Raw genomic sequence first — 14,941 nt, forward strand, 5'->3', positions numbered from 1 at the left:
CAGGTATGTAATTTAGGTTGTTTGGCATTGATTTTGTTCTAACTCTAGCTATGGGTTATTGCAGTTGTGCTTTTGGGGCCATTTGAATAATTATTGCAATTGGCTGACAGGAAGTAGTGGGAAAAGTTTGGTGTTTCTAAGCTGCCTTGTGCATGATGCAGCCTTAATATATTGTTATTAGGAGGAATTCATTATTGGTAGATGGATTTAAGTTAGGCTTCAGGAATGATGAGTCACATTAATTACTCTCATCCTCTTTTAAAGGAACATTTTCCTAATGGGTCTGGAGGAGACTGAATGCCACTGATCATGCCTGACAGGTGCACATTTATAACAGGCAGCACCCCTAGATGTTATTACATACCTAAAATATATGAATACTACTTAAAGGGTAATGCCAGCATTTTTAAACCGAGGCCCTGTTTTACATATTTTGGGGTCTAAATGACCAGTAGGTACAAAACGTTTTTCAATTTGTCCAGTTGATCACCTCAGCCAGACACTGTGAAACAGGCTGCAATGGCCGCAACATAAACCTTTGGGACAATGCATCTGTCTTTGGGTTGTAATAATTCACTCATGCAGCTGATGCACTGGGCTTTAATGTGTAAGATATGAGACTCAGACGGCCTGTATCGGTAAAAAACTGAACATGAATTGCAAACATTGCATCTCATTAGGATGCGTGAATATGTTTCATTTTTTGCATCAATGAACTGCCGCTGTAACATTCCTCTGTTTTCTCTCTCCACCTGCCTCTGTCTGCACCGCTCTTGCTGGACACTCACACAAAACAAGTGCTCCCCTCTCCCTCTCCCTGTCCTGTCTCTGCTCTTCATTTCCTCAAAACAAGACGACGTTGAAAGAAATGACGTCGCACCAACAAACTTTCATAAAGCACAAGAGTAGAATAAGTTTGAGTTTTATGTGAAAGATGAGAAACGCTGCTGCAAATCATTTATGTAAAACATGTCTGATGGCAGAGAACAGAGACATGAGTCTGACCCACAGAGACGTCATGTCACTGTGAGAGCAGGTAACACAGAGCATCACTGTTCCTCCACACTAATCAAAACCACAACACTGTTCATATGAAACAGAGCAGCAGATCATCTTACTGCAGAAATACTGATATTTTAAACAGTTTTAAATTTGTTCACAGATTCTCATTCAGGCTACAGGATCTCATTTACACATGAGACTCATAATAAGATGTTAACATCACTGTAATGTCTCAATGTCTCTGTCTCTACTGTTACATTCAGTAAAACTATCAGGATTTCTTCTTGCAACTAATAGTACCCTACACATATAACTTTAATTGAATCAAAATGTAAACATTCACAAATAGCATCCTCCATCCTCCATCCATCATATTGCATTATATTGTATTGTATCCTGACAGGGCTGAATTGTATCGTACCAAATCGTTGGCTATTTGAATATTTCTAAAATGTATCGTATTGCTGAACATGTTCGAATTAGTCGAATCAGTCTCAGTCAGTGAGATACACACCCCTAGTCAAAGTCTGTCAACTAAAAGCCACTGACAGGCTTATAATGTTATTCTAATTATCTGACAACATTGTGGAAAGGATTCCTTCATATACCTTTTTGTTAAAGAGTAAGATCCTTTTGTTTAACCAGAAACAGCCATTATATTGCTCTCACCAAAGCTTGTTGCTGAGATGCTGGTCTACTGCTGCCTCGATCACTACGGATCATTTGCATAATGTTGTCAGACACTAAGACTTTGTTCAAAAGCCCAGATCTGTTTTTTCAGTTTGTACCGAAATTGTCTGGACAGCAGAAAGCACATGAGATGCAATTTCTGCAAATCGGATCCAAGCCACATTTGAGGTGATTTTGAAGTGTGATTCTATTTGTTTTTCTACAGATGTGTCTCAGTCTGGTCACTCTGAATGCTCCAAATGCATTTCAACACATTTCATTTTTGCGCCACTTGAACTGTGACACACAATGAGGTAATCAAATCCAGAATGGTGGAGGTACATCAGAGTGTCTGAACAGAATCCACCCTGCTGCTCGCAGAGAGGAATGACGACACAGACAACAGCCTGTGGACAGACGCTGAAATAAATTGTCTGCTGGCACTTTGGGGGGAGGCTTCTGTACAGCCTGTTCATGCTTCAGCACTGGAAAGCCACATCACCAGCATATATAGTAACTGATGCCTGTGTCATTACCACAGAAAACCCATGCAGATAGGTTGGTGATGTCTGGACACACAAATCGATCTGATCACTTGCAAATTGTAGCGTGGACAGAATTTCTGTCTTAAAGATCTGATTTGTGTTTTATGAGAAATCCTACTCAACATAATGCTCACTAAATGATCTTTGCAGTTAGGTGAAATGTTTAAAAAGTTGCATTCAGTGAGTTGCATTTTGGTTGTTTACAAGCGCACAATGATGCCCATACAGCAAATACTGAGCAAAGCAATAGCCTGTTTGGCCGATTTATATAACCGTATGACAGCTTCTCATAATAATCCTGTTTACAGGACTAAAAATAATATTTTAATATTAAAGAGAAAATTGTTTATTTGGTGTTTTTCTTAAAGAAATGTTGTGAGAACTCAGGAGGCATTCAGGTTCCCAGTTCAGTGATGATTTCACTAAAAAAGAAAAGAAGTGCTGTCGTTGGTGACCTTAGTTTGCTAAAGCCTAATGCCCTCTCTGAAGCATATTGTGGATGGTGTTCTTGTTAAGAATCATCCACTAATCTAACCCGGCACAAACTGCAATTATTGCTAAAAATTGTACTTTAATGTGCATTTGAAAATGTCCTAGATTAAACATTTATAGGCAAGCAGAAGTGGAAAATGTCAACAACATAAAAGAGGCTTATGTGATTTTAGAGACGTCTGCTTTTCTCTCTTTGCACCTGCATGAAAATGGAGCTCAGAGTACTTAATTGAAGGGGGTAAAGACCATCAAGATTAAAATTAGGTGCTCCCATGAATACACTTATGTCTGCAGTGAATGTATTATAGGAGACGGGATTTGATGACTGCAGTGTTGCTGATTTGGCTTTTTTTCCTCTCACTGACACAGTCCTGTATTAGTGTAGCTAAAGCACAATGACAGGCTGTCACAACTGATATGGCATGTTCTCCGTGACAGCATCATGTGTGCATGTCTGTGTGTGCAACAGAGTTGTGTAATACCTGTAATTCAAAAGAATATTTGACTCTAATTGCGTTGGCTCTGTGGCTGGAGACAAACAAAGTGAAATTTGAATGCATGATTTGGCCGTCTGACAGAAATGCTCGCACAGTACAAACACTGCACAGATGTAATTATTCAATATTTTACAGTATGAAATTTAAGCACCTGGATGTGTTCTCATAATTCTCATGGTGCAGACCACAAAAGAGAAGTGATCTAGTTTTGCCTTTTTAGTGCACACCCATGTTAGGTTCATTCTGACTTACAAAGACACAAAAACAAACCATAAACATAAAATGTTGTAAAGTTGTAAAGTCTCATGGACTAAAGGTACCTCATTTGTTTTGACAGGGTGACTGACTTGTGATCAGCACTACTCAGACTGACAGGAAGTTCTGCTGCGTATCACTGCTCCTGCTTTATTTACTGCTTTATTTATATTCTCTGGTATTCACTATGAGCTCATGAAGAAATAATTAGTATATCAGTATTTATCATCAATTAATTTAGCTTGAAACAAAGGACAGGAATGATGGAGAGGAGGCTGCTGTCGAATAGGATGAAAAGGACAATTTAATTGTGACATATACAATCATACAGAGTAATAATACAGATTAAGGCAGTGATAAAGGTAACGATCTTATAGATGAATCCAGCGACTGCTTTGTGTCCTCTGCCATCTTGCTGCCATTGCTGTGGTGGCATGTTGTGTCTGTCACTGTCAGTGTCTGTTAGTTGGGTATATATATATATATATATATATATATATATATATACATACATATATATGAATTCACAATACACAACCTTGTACTTTTGACTTTTAATCAAAGAACCAGATATTTTCTGATGATTCAACCAGGAGAGTTTCATGCAGAACTAGAGGCACCTGAAATAAGTCTTCTCACTTCACAGCTCTGTAGAGATTGTGTCCTTGACAGCTGCCGTAAGCAGCAGACACTAATGAAGTAAATTCATGTAGAGTAGCTTTTGAATCCAGATAAGTGTTACATAATTACTACTGGCACACCCGGCTTAAAAACTAGTGTGTGGAAGCATTATGGCTTCTAAAGGGCTTTTCACACTGCATATTCTTTGCCCAGGGCTACCCTTAGCTGTGGGCTATCCTTAGCCCTGGGCTATGATAACAGGAAAATGTAGCATTTGGTTGCCAGGTTAGAGGTACAGTTAAAGTTTTACCTGTTTCCTTCATATCCAACACTCGTCACTCGGCCAGCTCATTCTCCTTTGTCCATCATCACTTTTCGTTGGTGCTCCATTAACACTTTGTTTTGTAGACATTAATCACACGGACAATAACTCGAAGCAAATCTTTGCATGGAAAAGGGGAAATTTCAACAGTCCTCTTGTCGCAGCACTCAGCAAAACATTTCTTTTACTTCGGAGGCCCCCACCTGCTCCCCATCGTCTGACAGCCACACAGGACAACCAATAGAAAGACAGTGTGCCATGACGTTGGTTACACCTGTGTTTACCCAACTATTTCATGTCAAAGTGCTGTGAAAAAGATTGACGGGAGTTTCAAATAGGAGGATGGTGTAGGCCAGGAGGACAGTTTTACTTTAAGGATCACCCCAGACTGATTTTACAGTTATGTGGAAATTCTGCTAGATTTTTTTTTGTTTGATATTTAGTTTGAGGGGGGTCATGTTCGATGATCAGGTGCCATTACAAGCCTAGCACATAGCATATCCAAATACACGAAACAGAAAAAGAGAAAGAGGCTCTGCATGGTACAAGGGGTAGGACTTACATTTATTTGAATTGTCACTGGACAAAACCGTTTCCGTTCTTGCCAAGGCTCAGTTTGATCACAAAAGCTGCAGTTCTGGCCTTGTAGAAAGGCTGATTAAAACATGTTGTAGTCCGACTTCAGCAAGGACCTATTGGCCTCGTGGATTGTAACCAAAGGCTGAACTTGAGAGGGAACTTGAGGGCAGTCTGCCATGTCACACAAAAGTAAAAGGAGACACATACATAAGAGGAGATATACATAAGCAGGCATATAAGCCCAGTGGGGTGCAGTCACTCAAACAGGCACATTCAAGGCCATGCTGTTTGGTTAAGTGTGTGTGTGTATCAGCCTTTTGAGGCACGCTCTCATATATCATTTGTCCTCCAGGCTTTGGCACTCTGTAGTAGGCAAGCTCAGACACTGGGCATCCACATAAGGACACACTTCCTGAACACACACATGAATACTTACACACACTTACAGTGCAAAATAAAGCTAGTTATCTTCCCAAGCCCCGAAGAAAACCACTGTCTCAGCTGTCTGCACTCATTAAACACTGTGTCTAATACAGTTGTGACTGTATAATATGGTACAGTATTTTGTGATACAATAATGTGCATCTTGATCTTGGAACTGAAGATTGTTTGGATTTTATTAGAAAGATTGTTTTGTTAGATGTGAAAAAATATCTATAACCACAATTTGTTTTTGTGAGCATATGCAATGTGAAAAACAGTTTTGTTTTCGATGAATGGAGAGTTGAGAGGTCTCTTCAGAGCCAAAAAAGCTGTCTTTCAGTCAGGTGATAAAAAAGTATAGAGCAATACCACAGCTAGAGTGAAATGAGCAGGATCAAGGAGGCAAAGCAGAGTCATCAGGACAAACTGGAGAGACACGTCAGGAGCAGCAACACCAAACATATGTGGCAAGCGATCCAGAACATCACAAGCTACAAAAGCAGAAATCTCTCAGTCATGTGTGAGGCTACAATTCCAGATGAACACGTTATATGTTCACATTGATTTCCTTAAAGGGGCTATGTGTACAATATGGCCATCTGTTGCTAATGGCAAACAATAGTGGGCAGCATTTCACCAGAGTAACCGCTAACTGCTTCTCATTATACTCTTTGCTATAACTATCTCTGGCTGTAGCTGGCCTACTAGCTGTCATTCACTCAGTTAGCCCCGTAGCCAGTGACCCTATTATGACTGGATTCTGGCTGGCCCTGTGGCTCGGAGCACTGCAGGAGTGTTTGTGTTTACACAGCCGGTAACAGTACCAGGCTCAGCGGCCTTTCAATGAACACAACCGGACTGGGACCAAACACAGCCTCCCAAGACTGACAGAGGCCAGCTTGACGACAGAGGATACTGCACCGTGGTGATTTACAGCTGCTCTCAAGAGGACTCTGGACACTGGAGACAATGAGGACAGCGGGCGGGGTCAGGAAACATGTGAAGCAGAGAGAAGTGAGAGGGAGGTCACGCATCAGAGAGGCAGTGAGGAGCCAGAATAGTTTCATATCTAATGCAGTGGATGAAGGATTTAGTTTTGCATTTAAAAGCTGTCAGTTCACGTCTGATGTTGGTGAAAAGCTGGTCAATCTTTGCATCAATCATGTCCAAAATCTCAGTCTTAAGAGAGTATAGCTTGGCACAGAGAGAGGCTATGGCGTCTAGTACTATCATAGGCTCCCCGTCAGGACAGTCCGAGGTGGCTGCTGGGCCTGCTTCAGTTTTACAAGGTCGATTCAGCATGGCGTATTTTACTGCGTTCGTAAAGGTAGCAGTGCAGTTTCAAATAAGTTTTATGAACTTAGACTGCTGGAGAGCTGTGACTCACGTCTTACTTCAACATGGCTGAACCTGGAAGTCCCAAGGATTTTGTTTCAACCGAACTAAAGTTGATTGTTGGAACAATGGAAAGATAACTCAAGATGTTTTTGATGAGTTTTGTTTCGCTTCTGTTGAATTTGAAGTGTGCTTTACAAATAAAGGTCAGAAGATTCAGAAGGTGTATAGTTTATTACACACAATAGGTGTAAAAACATTTCCTTTCTTTACATTTTGTGAGATGTGTGCTGCTCACACATGTCTTCAAATAACGGGGGATCAGACTGTCGAGTTCAAAATTGAGATTCAAGAGATTCAAAGTGGTATTGTGAGACAGGATGGGTGGGGGCTAACTGGTTAGCGTGCCAAATTCAGTGCATATTTCTGCAGCACAGTATTCTATGTAGATGTTTCCTTTTTTGCCCATTCTAAATCAAAATTCTGGACGTGTCTAGCAATGTGGCTCTGGAACTTGCATTTCCTTGTACAACCCTGTGTTACATGACAACTAAATTAATCTTGTGCCTTCCTTGGCTCTCCACCTAGATACTCTGCGACTTCATCAATAGATAATCTGGTTGTGTGCCATACCCTGAGAATGTGGGCCCAGTTCAAGAGCACTTTTGATTATAGTGACTTGTCTCTCGTGAGTCCTATTGCTTCAAATCATCTTTTTATTCCATCCCTATATAATACAACTTTTCAGGATTGGCATCAGATGGTTCAAAGACATGTTTAAAAACAAATGTTTCTTGTCTTTCAACCATCACGACTCCAGTCCTGTCGACACATTCCTGTCATTTGACCCACTATCTAAGGGTAACATGTCAAAAATATACAGGACATTTCTATGCTAACTACTTCTACCTTGGGCAGAATTCGGATTTAGGACGTACATTATCTGCAGATCAATGGGATTCTGTCCTCACATCAATACACAAATCCTTGCTATGTGCAAGACACTGCCTTGTGCAGTTTAAGGTGGTTCCACGTGTCCAAGGTTAAATTGTCCTACATCTACCCTGACATCTCCCTGACTTGTGACAAATGCAAAAACAGTGATGCTACCCTTATCCACGTGTACTGGTTGTGCCCTCACTTAGAAAAATTCTGGAGCGACGTTTTTCACACTCCTTCCAACGATCTAAAGAAGAACTTAGACCCAGGCCCTCTGTCAGCCCTGCTTGGTGTTACTGACAGAGACCATCTTCATTTGACATTTGCTGAACACTGCACGGTTGCCTTTGCCTTGCTTTTGGCCAGACATGCTGTCTTGCTCAAGTGGAAGGATGCTGCCCCGCCCACCCTCAATCAGTGGCAATATAGACAGTAGAAATAATGTCCTTCCTTAAATTGGAGATGATATGCATCTCAATCTGTAGCTCTGAGGAAAAGTTTTGTAAAATCTGGGGACCCCTTTTGGCATACTTCCCCTCCAGTTCTGCTTCTTTCCTTTCTATGTTGCTGTGCCTTACACCTATCTTCGATAACTAAGGGGTGAGGTAGTAGGTTTAGGGGTAGAGATGTGTCATTTTTTTTACCGTCATCGATGTCATTGCCTACATTTTTACAGAGTATTGCATTGATGTACATTTTTTTAAAATGTGGAATATATCCTTGCAACCCTGGGGAATTTTGTTGAAAATCTCAATAAAAAGATCTTGAAAGAATAAATGAATCTTGTACCTCATCTATCATACTGTCAACTGTCACTTAACTGTAACATTACAACTCCAGATGTAAGCATAATGTGAGAACAGTGATTCAGTCTGAGATAGTGTCCTCTGCCTCATTTTCTGTCTTTCCAGAAGAGCATTTGGTTTGAAACTGATTGAATTATCTGTCACAGGGCTTTTCAGCTCAGCCATGGGCTTGTTGCAGAAAAATTGAGAATTGGATTGGAGTCATCGCACATGCCACACACACATGCATACACACACACACACACAGTCGACTGGAGCTATCTGTCTGGCTTGCTCATGCATGAAACTTCAGTTTTTTTCCTACCACTCACCCCTCATTCACAGCTTATGGGAGTGGGGATACATTAACACTAACGCACACACACGCACATACACATACAAATACACACACAGGGTATATTCTTTATAATAGAGCTGTCCAAGCCTAAGGGGGCAGCCCAGTCCTCATTCAGTCAGTGCGACATGTTCTCTGCTCCTTCATCCATCACCAGCTTCTCCATATTAGAATAGACTCACACATTTATCAAACATTACCACTACCATGGCCCTGCATATCACTGGAGGTGTGTATGTGTGTGTACTGCATATGTACTGCCGGGCTGGGTCTGTGTCTGATTTTCTTTCCCTCTCTTGAAATGACATTTCTACCTCAGTGTAAGACCCTCAGTCCCCCTGGATGTGTCCCAGTTCAGGAGCTAGGAGCTCCTTTGAAGTTTGCATTTCAAAATTTAAAGACTTTGCAGGTTAACAAGACCTCTTCCATTCCAAGGACTTTTATGAAAATATGGCTGAAATGCATCCGTCTTTTGGAATGAATCACTGAGGATGCACTGGGTGTATCTTCAGTATGACTGGTCAGTTGTTTCATGCTGCATTAAGGAACAATGGTGGAGGAAGTATCTAGATGATTTACTTCACAAACAGTAGCAAAGCAATAATTATACTTATTGATATTTTAAAGTGCATGGCGCATTTACCTTTAGGGCCTGTCCAACTCCACTTTGCTATTTAAACTATGCTTAATTTGGGTGCAAAGGAAGGCACAATGGCACAAAGAGGTTGTATATTTAGTGTCCTAATTAATTACAGGTGTCAAGGGTGTAACATGAATGAAACCAATCAGAGTGATTCCCTTTAAGAGTTGTGTGCCTGCCTGTGGCACATTGCTATTTCAATGGTGGATTGAGCGAGTAGGAGGAGTAAGGCTGGATGCTGAAGTGACCCACTGGTAGTGATGCAGGCACTGTGGTTAACCCACAGGTCAGGCAGGTTAGGTCATAAAAATTAGCACCATGATTAACAGTGTTGGGCCATCAGTAGGTGAAATAGATGGACTGTGACTGTGTGTGAGACCTTCTGGATGTGTCAAAGAAGACAGGACATTGATTAACAGATCCTGACCCATCCTGTGGGATTTAAACAATTAATGAAGTTACAGCTGCTGTGTGTCTGTCTCTTATGCATACACTGCTTCATCATATTTCACCCGCCTGCAACCCATCCACTGCATCACACATCAGACATCAGGAGTGTACAGGCTTGTGAACCTGCCCCTGTAGGCGCATTACTGTCTGAATGATGCATCCTTTAAATAGCAGGAAAATACTGCACCATTGACCTTAGACCAGGTTTTTGTTGTGCAGTGGCACACTTGCTGTCTTCTGCCTGACCACACATAATTTTGAGATCAACACACCCATGGTCTACACAACATCTATGCAACAAGGTGAAAGGTGAAAATATGACAATTTTGACGGTTAAAAAATAGCAATGACAGCTGTGTGCTGCTTTTGCACCAGGCAGAAGATGAAGCCCTTAACCTGGCATGAAGCTTCCAGTTGTATTACAGAAATCCAGTACCGTGAAATTCAGCTTGAGACTGGAATTTGAGTGTAACATTTTGGACACTGAGATTACACAAGTTGATGAGAACTGGCAGAATTCATCGTTTCAGTGAGAGACACAAATGACCATTTATTGATGTAGACCAGTGACACGCTAATAGCAGCCTGTGGGCCTCACCAGGCAATCCAACAAAAATATCTGGCCCCCTGATGAAAGCTGAAGTCTTGTCTGTCTCTCTACATGCACTGTTTACTTCCATGCAACAAAAGGCCACTGAGACATGATTAGTCAATACTAAAAAAGGAAAACAGAACACTTCTGAACTAAAATCTTGCTCCATGGTTACAGATTCTTTATATGCAGCTATCAGTTTGTAGAGATACGCCACTAATTCTGAAGAATTCATGAAAAGTTTTTAGCCAATCAGCTGCAAGTGTAACTTGATGGCTCTGCCTGAACTAATTTAATTATGTGCAGTTTTTTACTCTTCAAAGGATAAATGGTCTCATTTTGGGAGAAGACTCAGGCTCAGTCCTACCAAGGCTACATCTTTGTGGGACACATCCCTCAAAGACAGTGCCCCCTGAATTGGGACATAACTCAGTTTCATGAATATAAATCTTGAACCGAATGAATACCTGTCATGCTGTTTGTGTTTTCGTTTCTATTCAATAAGTAGTTTTTTTTCAGATCCTGATGAAGATGTAGAGTCTATACACAGTGCCTTGGTGTTTTTTTTTATTTTTCCTGTGGTTGTCTACATAGCTCAAGCAGGACTTCCTGGATCTCATCTTTAAGTAGGCTTTTATAACAGAGCAGTTTCTGTACTGCCATGCTCTCCTTGTTACCTACAGAACAACCGACTTTTAAATTAAACAGATGTAACAGAACTTCTGCACACAAATGCAAACACATGCAAACTGTAATCTCAATTTTCAATGTCTCAACTGTGCTGCTTCTGAGCCTGAAGACTTCATATGGTTTTATTGATGTGTATGTATGCACAGGCAAACACACACACTGGCTTGGGGCAAGATTATTCTCATTCTCTGTAGGAAACGACTGATTGATACTTTTTGCTATAAACATGACACAGATATCCATCCGTGGTTTTGTGTGTGTGTGTTTGTGTGTGTGTGTGTGTGTGTGTGTGTGTGTGTGTGTGTGTGTGTGTGTGTGTGTGTGTGTGTGTGAGTGACTGCACCAGGCTTTTTTGAAAAGAGGAAACAGACATTAGCTGATAATATTTATTGTGAAATGTGTTTACTCTCTGTTCCTCTGCACAGAATGAATATGCAGAGACACACTCCCAGCATCATTTGTCCTCCCACTTACTCTGCGTGTGCGTGTTTTTATGTGTGTGACTGTCTGTGTTCACATGCACTGGTGTTTACAGCTGAAGGGAAGATATAGTCCACCGAAGGTGTGATCTGAAATGTAATATTGCAACCAGCGTCTCCCCTCTGCAGCAGCACCAGGATGCTCCTGTCATTGTACTGTGTAATTAACATTAATGCTGTGCCTGAATAGCTTTGTGAGTGACACCTAATAACAGGAAATGGTGTTTGAACTTCTCTGCTGAATATTGTGACTAATTGATCATCTTTTACAGTTGTACACATTTAATGAAGTGCATATTTTTCATTCACATTTAAATGCTCTTTGCACGTCTTTGCCTTGTCAGGTGATAAAACATTAAACTTTTAAACGCCAAGAGAATGAAACAAATTGGCTCGGTCCTTCTGGCGAGAGCAATTCACAGTAGCACTGATATGTAAATAAGAGGTTTGATTTTTTTTATGGGGAAGAAAATGTGCTCACCTGTCATGAAATCACAACTGAGGTTCCAAACCTCAACTTTTAAGCAATGACATTTCAACATTTACAATTCCATCACATGAGGATGTACGTTAAATCCACTATATTGTAAACACTTAATGAAAGCTTGTTTGGGATCACTGTATATACAATATATGTTCACATATGGACTCACTGGCCACTTCATTAGATACACCTTGCTAGTACTGGGTTGGATCCCCTTTTGCCTTCATAACTGCCTTAATTCTTCATGACATAGATTCAACAAGGTGCTGGAAACATTCCTCAGAGATTTTGCTCCACATTGACATGATAGCATCACACAGTTGCTGCAGATTTGTCGGCTGCACAGTGAACTCACTGTCATGTTCAAGAAACCAGTTTGAGATGATTTGAACTTTGTGACATGGTGTGTTATCCTGCTGGAAGTAGTCATCAGAAGATGGGTACACTGTGGTCATAAAGGGATGGACATGGTCAGCAACAATACTCAGGTAGCCTGTGGTGTTTAAATGATGCTCAGTTGGTACTAAGAGACCCAAAGTGTGCCAAGAAAATATCCTCCACACCATTACACCACCATCAGCAGCCTGAACTGTTGATACAAGGCAGGATGGATCCATGCTTTCATGTTGTTCATGTTGTTGTTGCCAAATTCTGATCCTACCATCTGAATGTTGCAGCAGAAATCAAGACTCATCAGACCAGATAAGGTTTTTCTAATCTTCTCTTGTCCAATTTTGATGAGCCCGTGTGAACTGTAGCCTCAGTCTCCTGTTTTGAGCTGACAGGAGTGACACCCGGTGTGTCCTCTGCTGCTGTAGCCCAAATGCATTGAGTTGCTGCCACAGGATTGGCTGATTAGATATTTGCATTAATGCGCAGTTAAACAGGTATACCTAATGAAGTGGCCAGTGACTGTGTTTGTTACCAGAACTGTCTGGTTTTCAGCATGACTGGCTGGTCAGCATCACATATTTGATTCTGTGTCATATTCACACACGTGCTCTGCACGATGGTCATGTCATGCTCACAGCAGACACACCGACCATAACATCACAGCCACAACAGCGCTGATCACAGACACACACACATGTTCAGACATATGCTTGCATGAAGTCGGTGTTAGTGACATATTTCTAAATATTTTAATATATAATGGTGCAATATAAACTGAGCTTCATAATGACAAAGCTGCTTCATGAGTCAAGATTGAAAGCTCTAAATTGTAAGAAATGTCAGTTACACTTAATTAAATGGAAAATTTCCTGCCATACATCCCCTTACCTGTCGCTTATCTTGCCCTACCACTTTTACCTATAGCTAGCTAGCACAAATAATATATTAAAAAAATAAATACTTTGTGATTATGGCAGCAGTCATTTTCTGAAAATAAGTATTTTTAAAAAATGTTTTGTTTCTTTTCTTATGAAAAAAAATTCAGAACTTGGTGTATGTAAGAACAAGAATCAGTAACCAGGATCAGAATCAGATCCAGTCAGATTTAAATGATAAAACACATATCCCAGTTTTCAGAGGCAGGTGAGGTGAGCAGTGTCAGTGTGGGTAAGAACCCTGATGAATGTTTGCTGGCTGTGCTTTTGTTTGTGTAGTGATTCACAGCACCATGAATGAACTTCTTTGTTCTTTTCTTGTCTCCAGGTAAACATGCCGGAGCTGGCCTTGTTGCGTTTCGTGGTATTAGACGACGACTACATTGGAGACGATTTCATTGGCCAGTACAGCGTGGCCTTTGAGTGCCTTCAGCCCGGCTATCGTAATGTGCCCCTGCTGGGCCTAGCAGGAGACCCCTTACCTCACACCAGCCTCTTTGTCCATGTGGCAATCACCAACCGGCGAGGAGGAGGGAAGGCCCAGCGACGAGGTCTGTCAGTGAGGAGGGTGGGGAGGCGAGGGCGGGAGTACGTCACTCTGAGGCACACCGGCATCAAGGTGGTGGATGAGACTTTCAAACCGGCTGGTGCCCCCCTCAAAGAGGCCACAGACCTGCGGGAGGATGCTCAGGTGAGACGGGAAATGGGTTGGAATTGTCAAGCCATAGATAAAAGACAAAATAACACTTCTGTGGTATCTAGTCATACATGTGTTTTGATTTTATGTGATGACTGCACACCTCCTCAGAAAATATCAGGCTTTCTAAGTAGCACCATCATGACTGACACTAAATTACAGTAGCAAAGACTGACCCAATCCAGCTACATGAACCACAGATCACAGAGGAGCAGGTTTATTCCTAAAAAGAAGATTATTGTTGACTGTTGTCAGCTACAGACGCACTGCCATCACAGTTAAGCAATTAACAAATCATTATTGATGTGTCTGTGCACTGCATGCATGAGTGTGACCACATAGCAGCAGAAGGGAACCCTGAGGGCCTTCTAGGCCTTCAGAAAAGGCATACAGAAAGAACATATCAGTATTTCAAATGATGTGTTTAAATATATTTTATTTATTTCATGTAATTATTAGTCTATAATCTTCTAATTTTAATTTAAGCCTCATTTTCTATCAGCTTTACTTCTGAAACGAAACAGGTATCTAGGTAGAGAAAGGTTAGAGCTGGCTCACTCATTGGTTAGGACTTCATCACTGAAACAGAAGGCCACAGCCAGTGTGTTTGTTTAGAAAGTGACAGGTTAATTAACCAATCACATTATGATTTACAGTGGGTGGCACCAAAAATAATCCCCTCAGGCCTTCTTGAGGAACAAAGATATCTTGGTCGAGACGAAGCAAACAAGATAGTTTATAGATTATTACAGCTCTTAATAT

At 41.1% G+C, this 14,941-nt stretch overlaps 1 protein-coding gene across 1 annotated transcript in view; it reads left to right on the forward strand.

Moving 5' to 3' along the window:
• The window catches only part of plcl1 (phospholipase C like 1), a 132,139-nt gene that overhangs the window by 99,695 nt on the left and 17,503 nt on the right, over positions 1–14,941 (forward strand). Inside the window, exon 8 of the mRNA XM_084724430.1 lies at positions 13,811–14,173. Coding sequence (XP_084580556.1) covers positions 13,811–14,173 — 363 coding nt within the window. The remainder of the gene's footprint in view (positions 1–13,810; positions 14,174–14,941) is intronic.

The sequence above is a fragment of the Lutjanus erythropterus genome, chromosome 8 (genome assembly GCF_056507025.1).
Source record: "Lutjanus erythropterus isolate fLutEry1 chromosome 8, fLutEry1.hap2, whole genome shotgun sequence".
NCBI lineage: Eukaryota > Metazoa > Chordata > Actinopteri > Lutjaniformes > Lutjanidae > Lutjanus > Lutjanus erythropterus.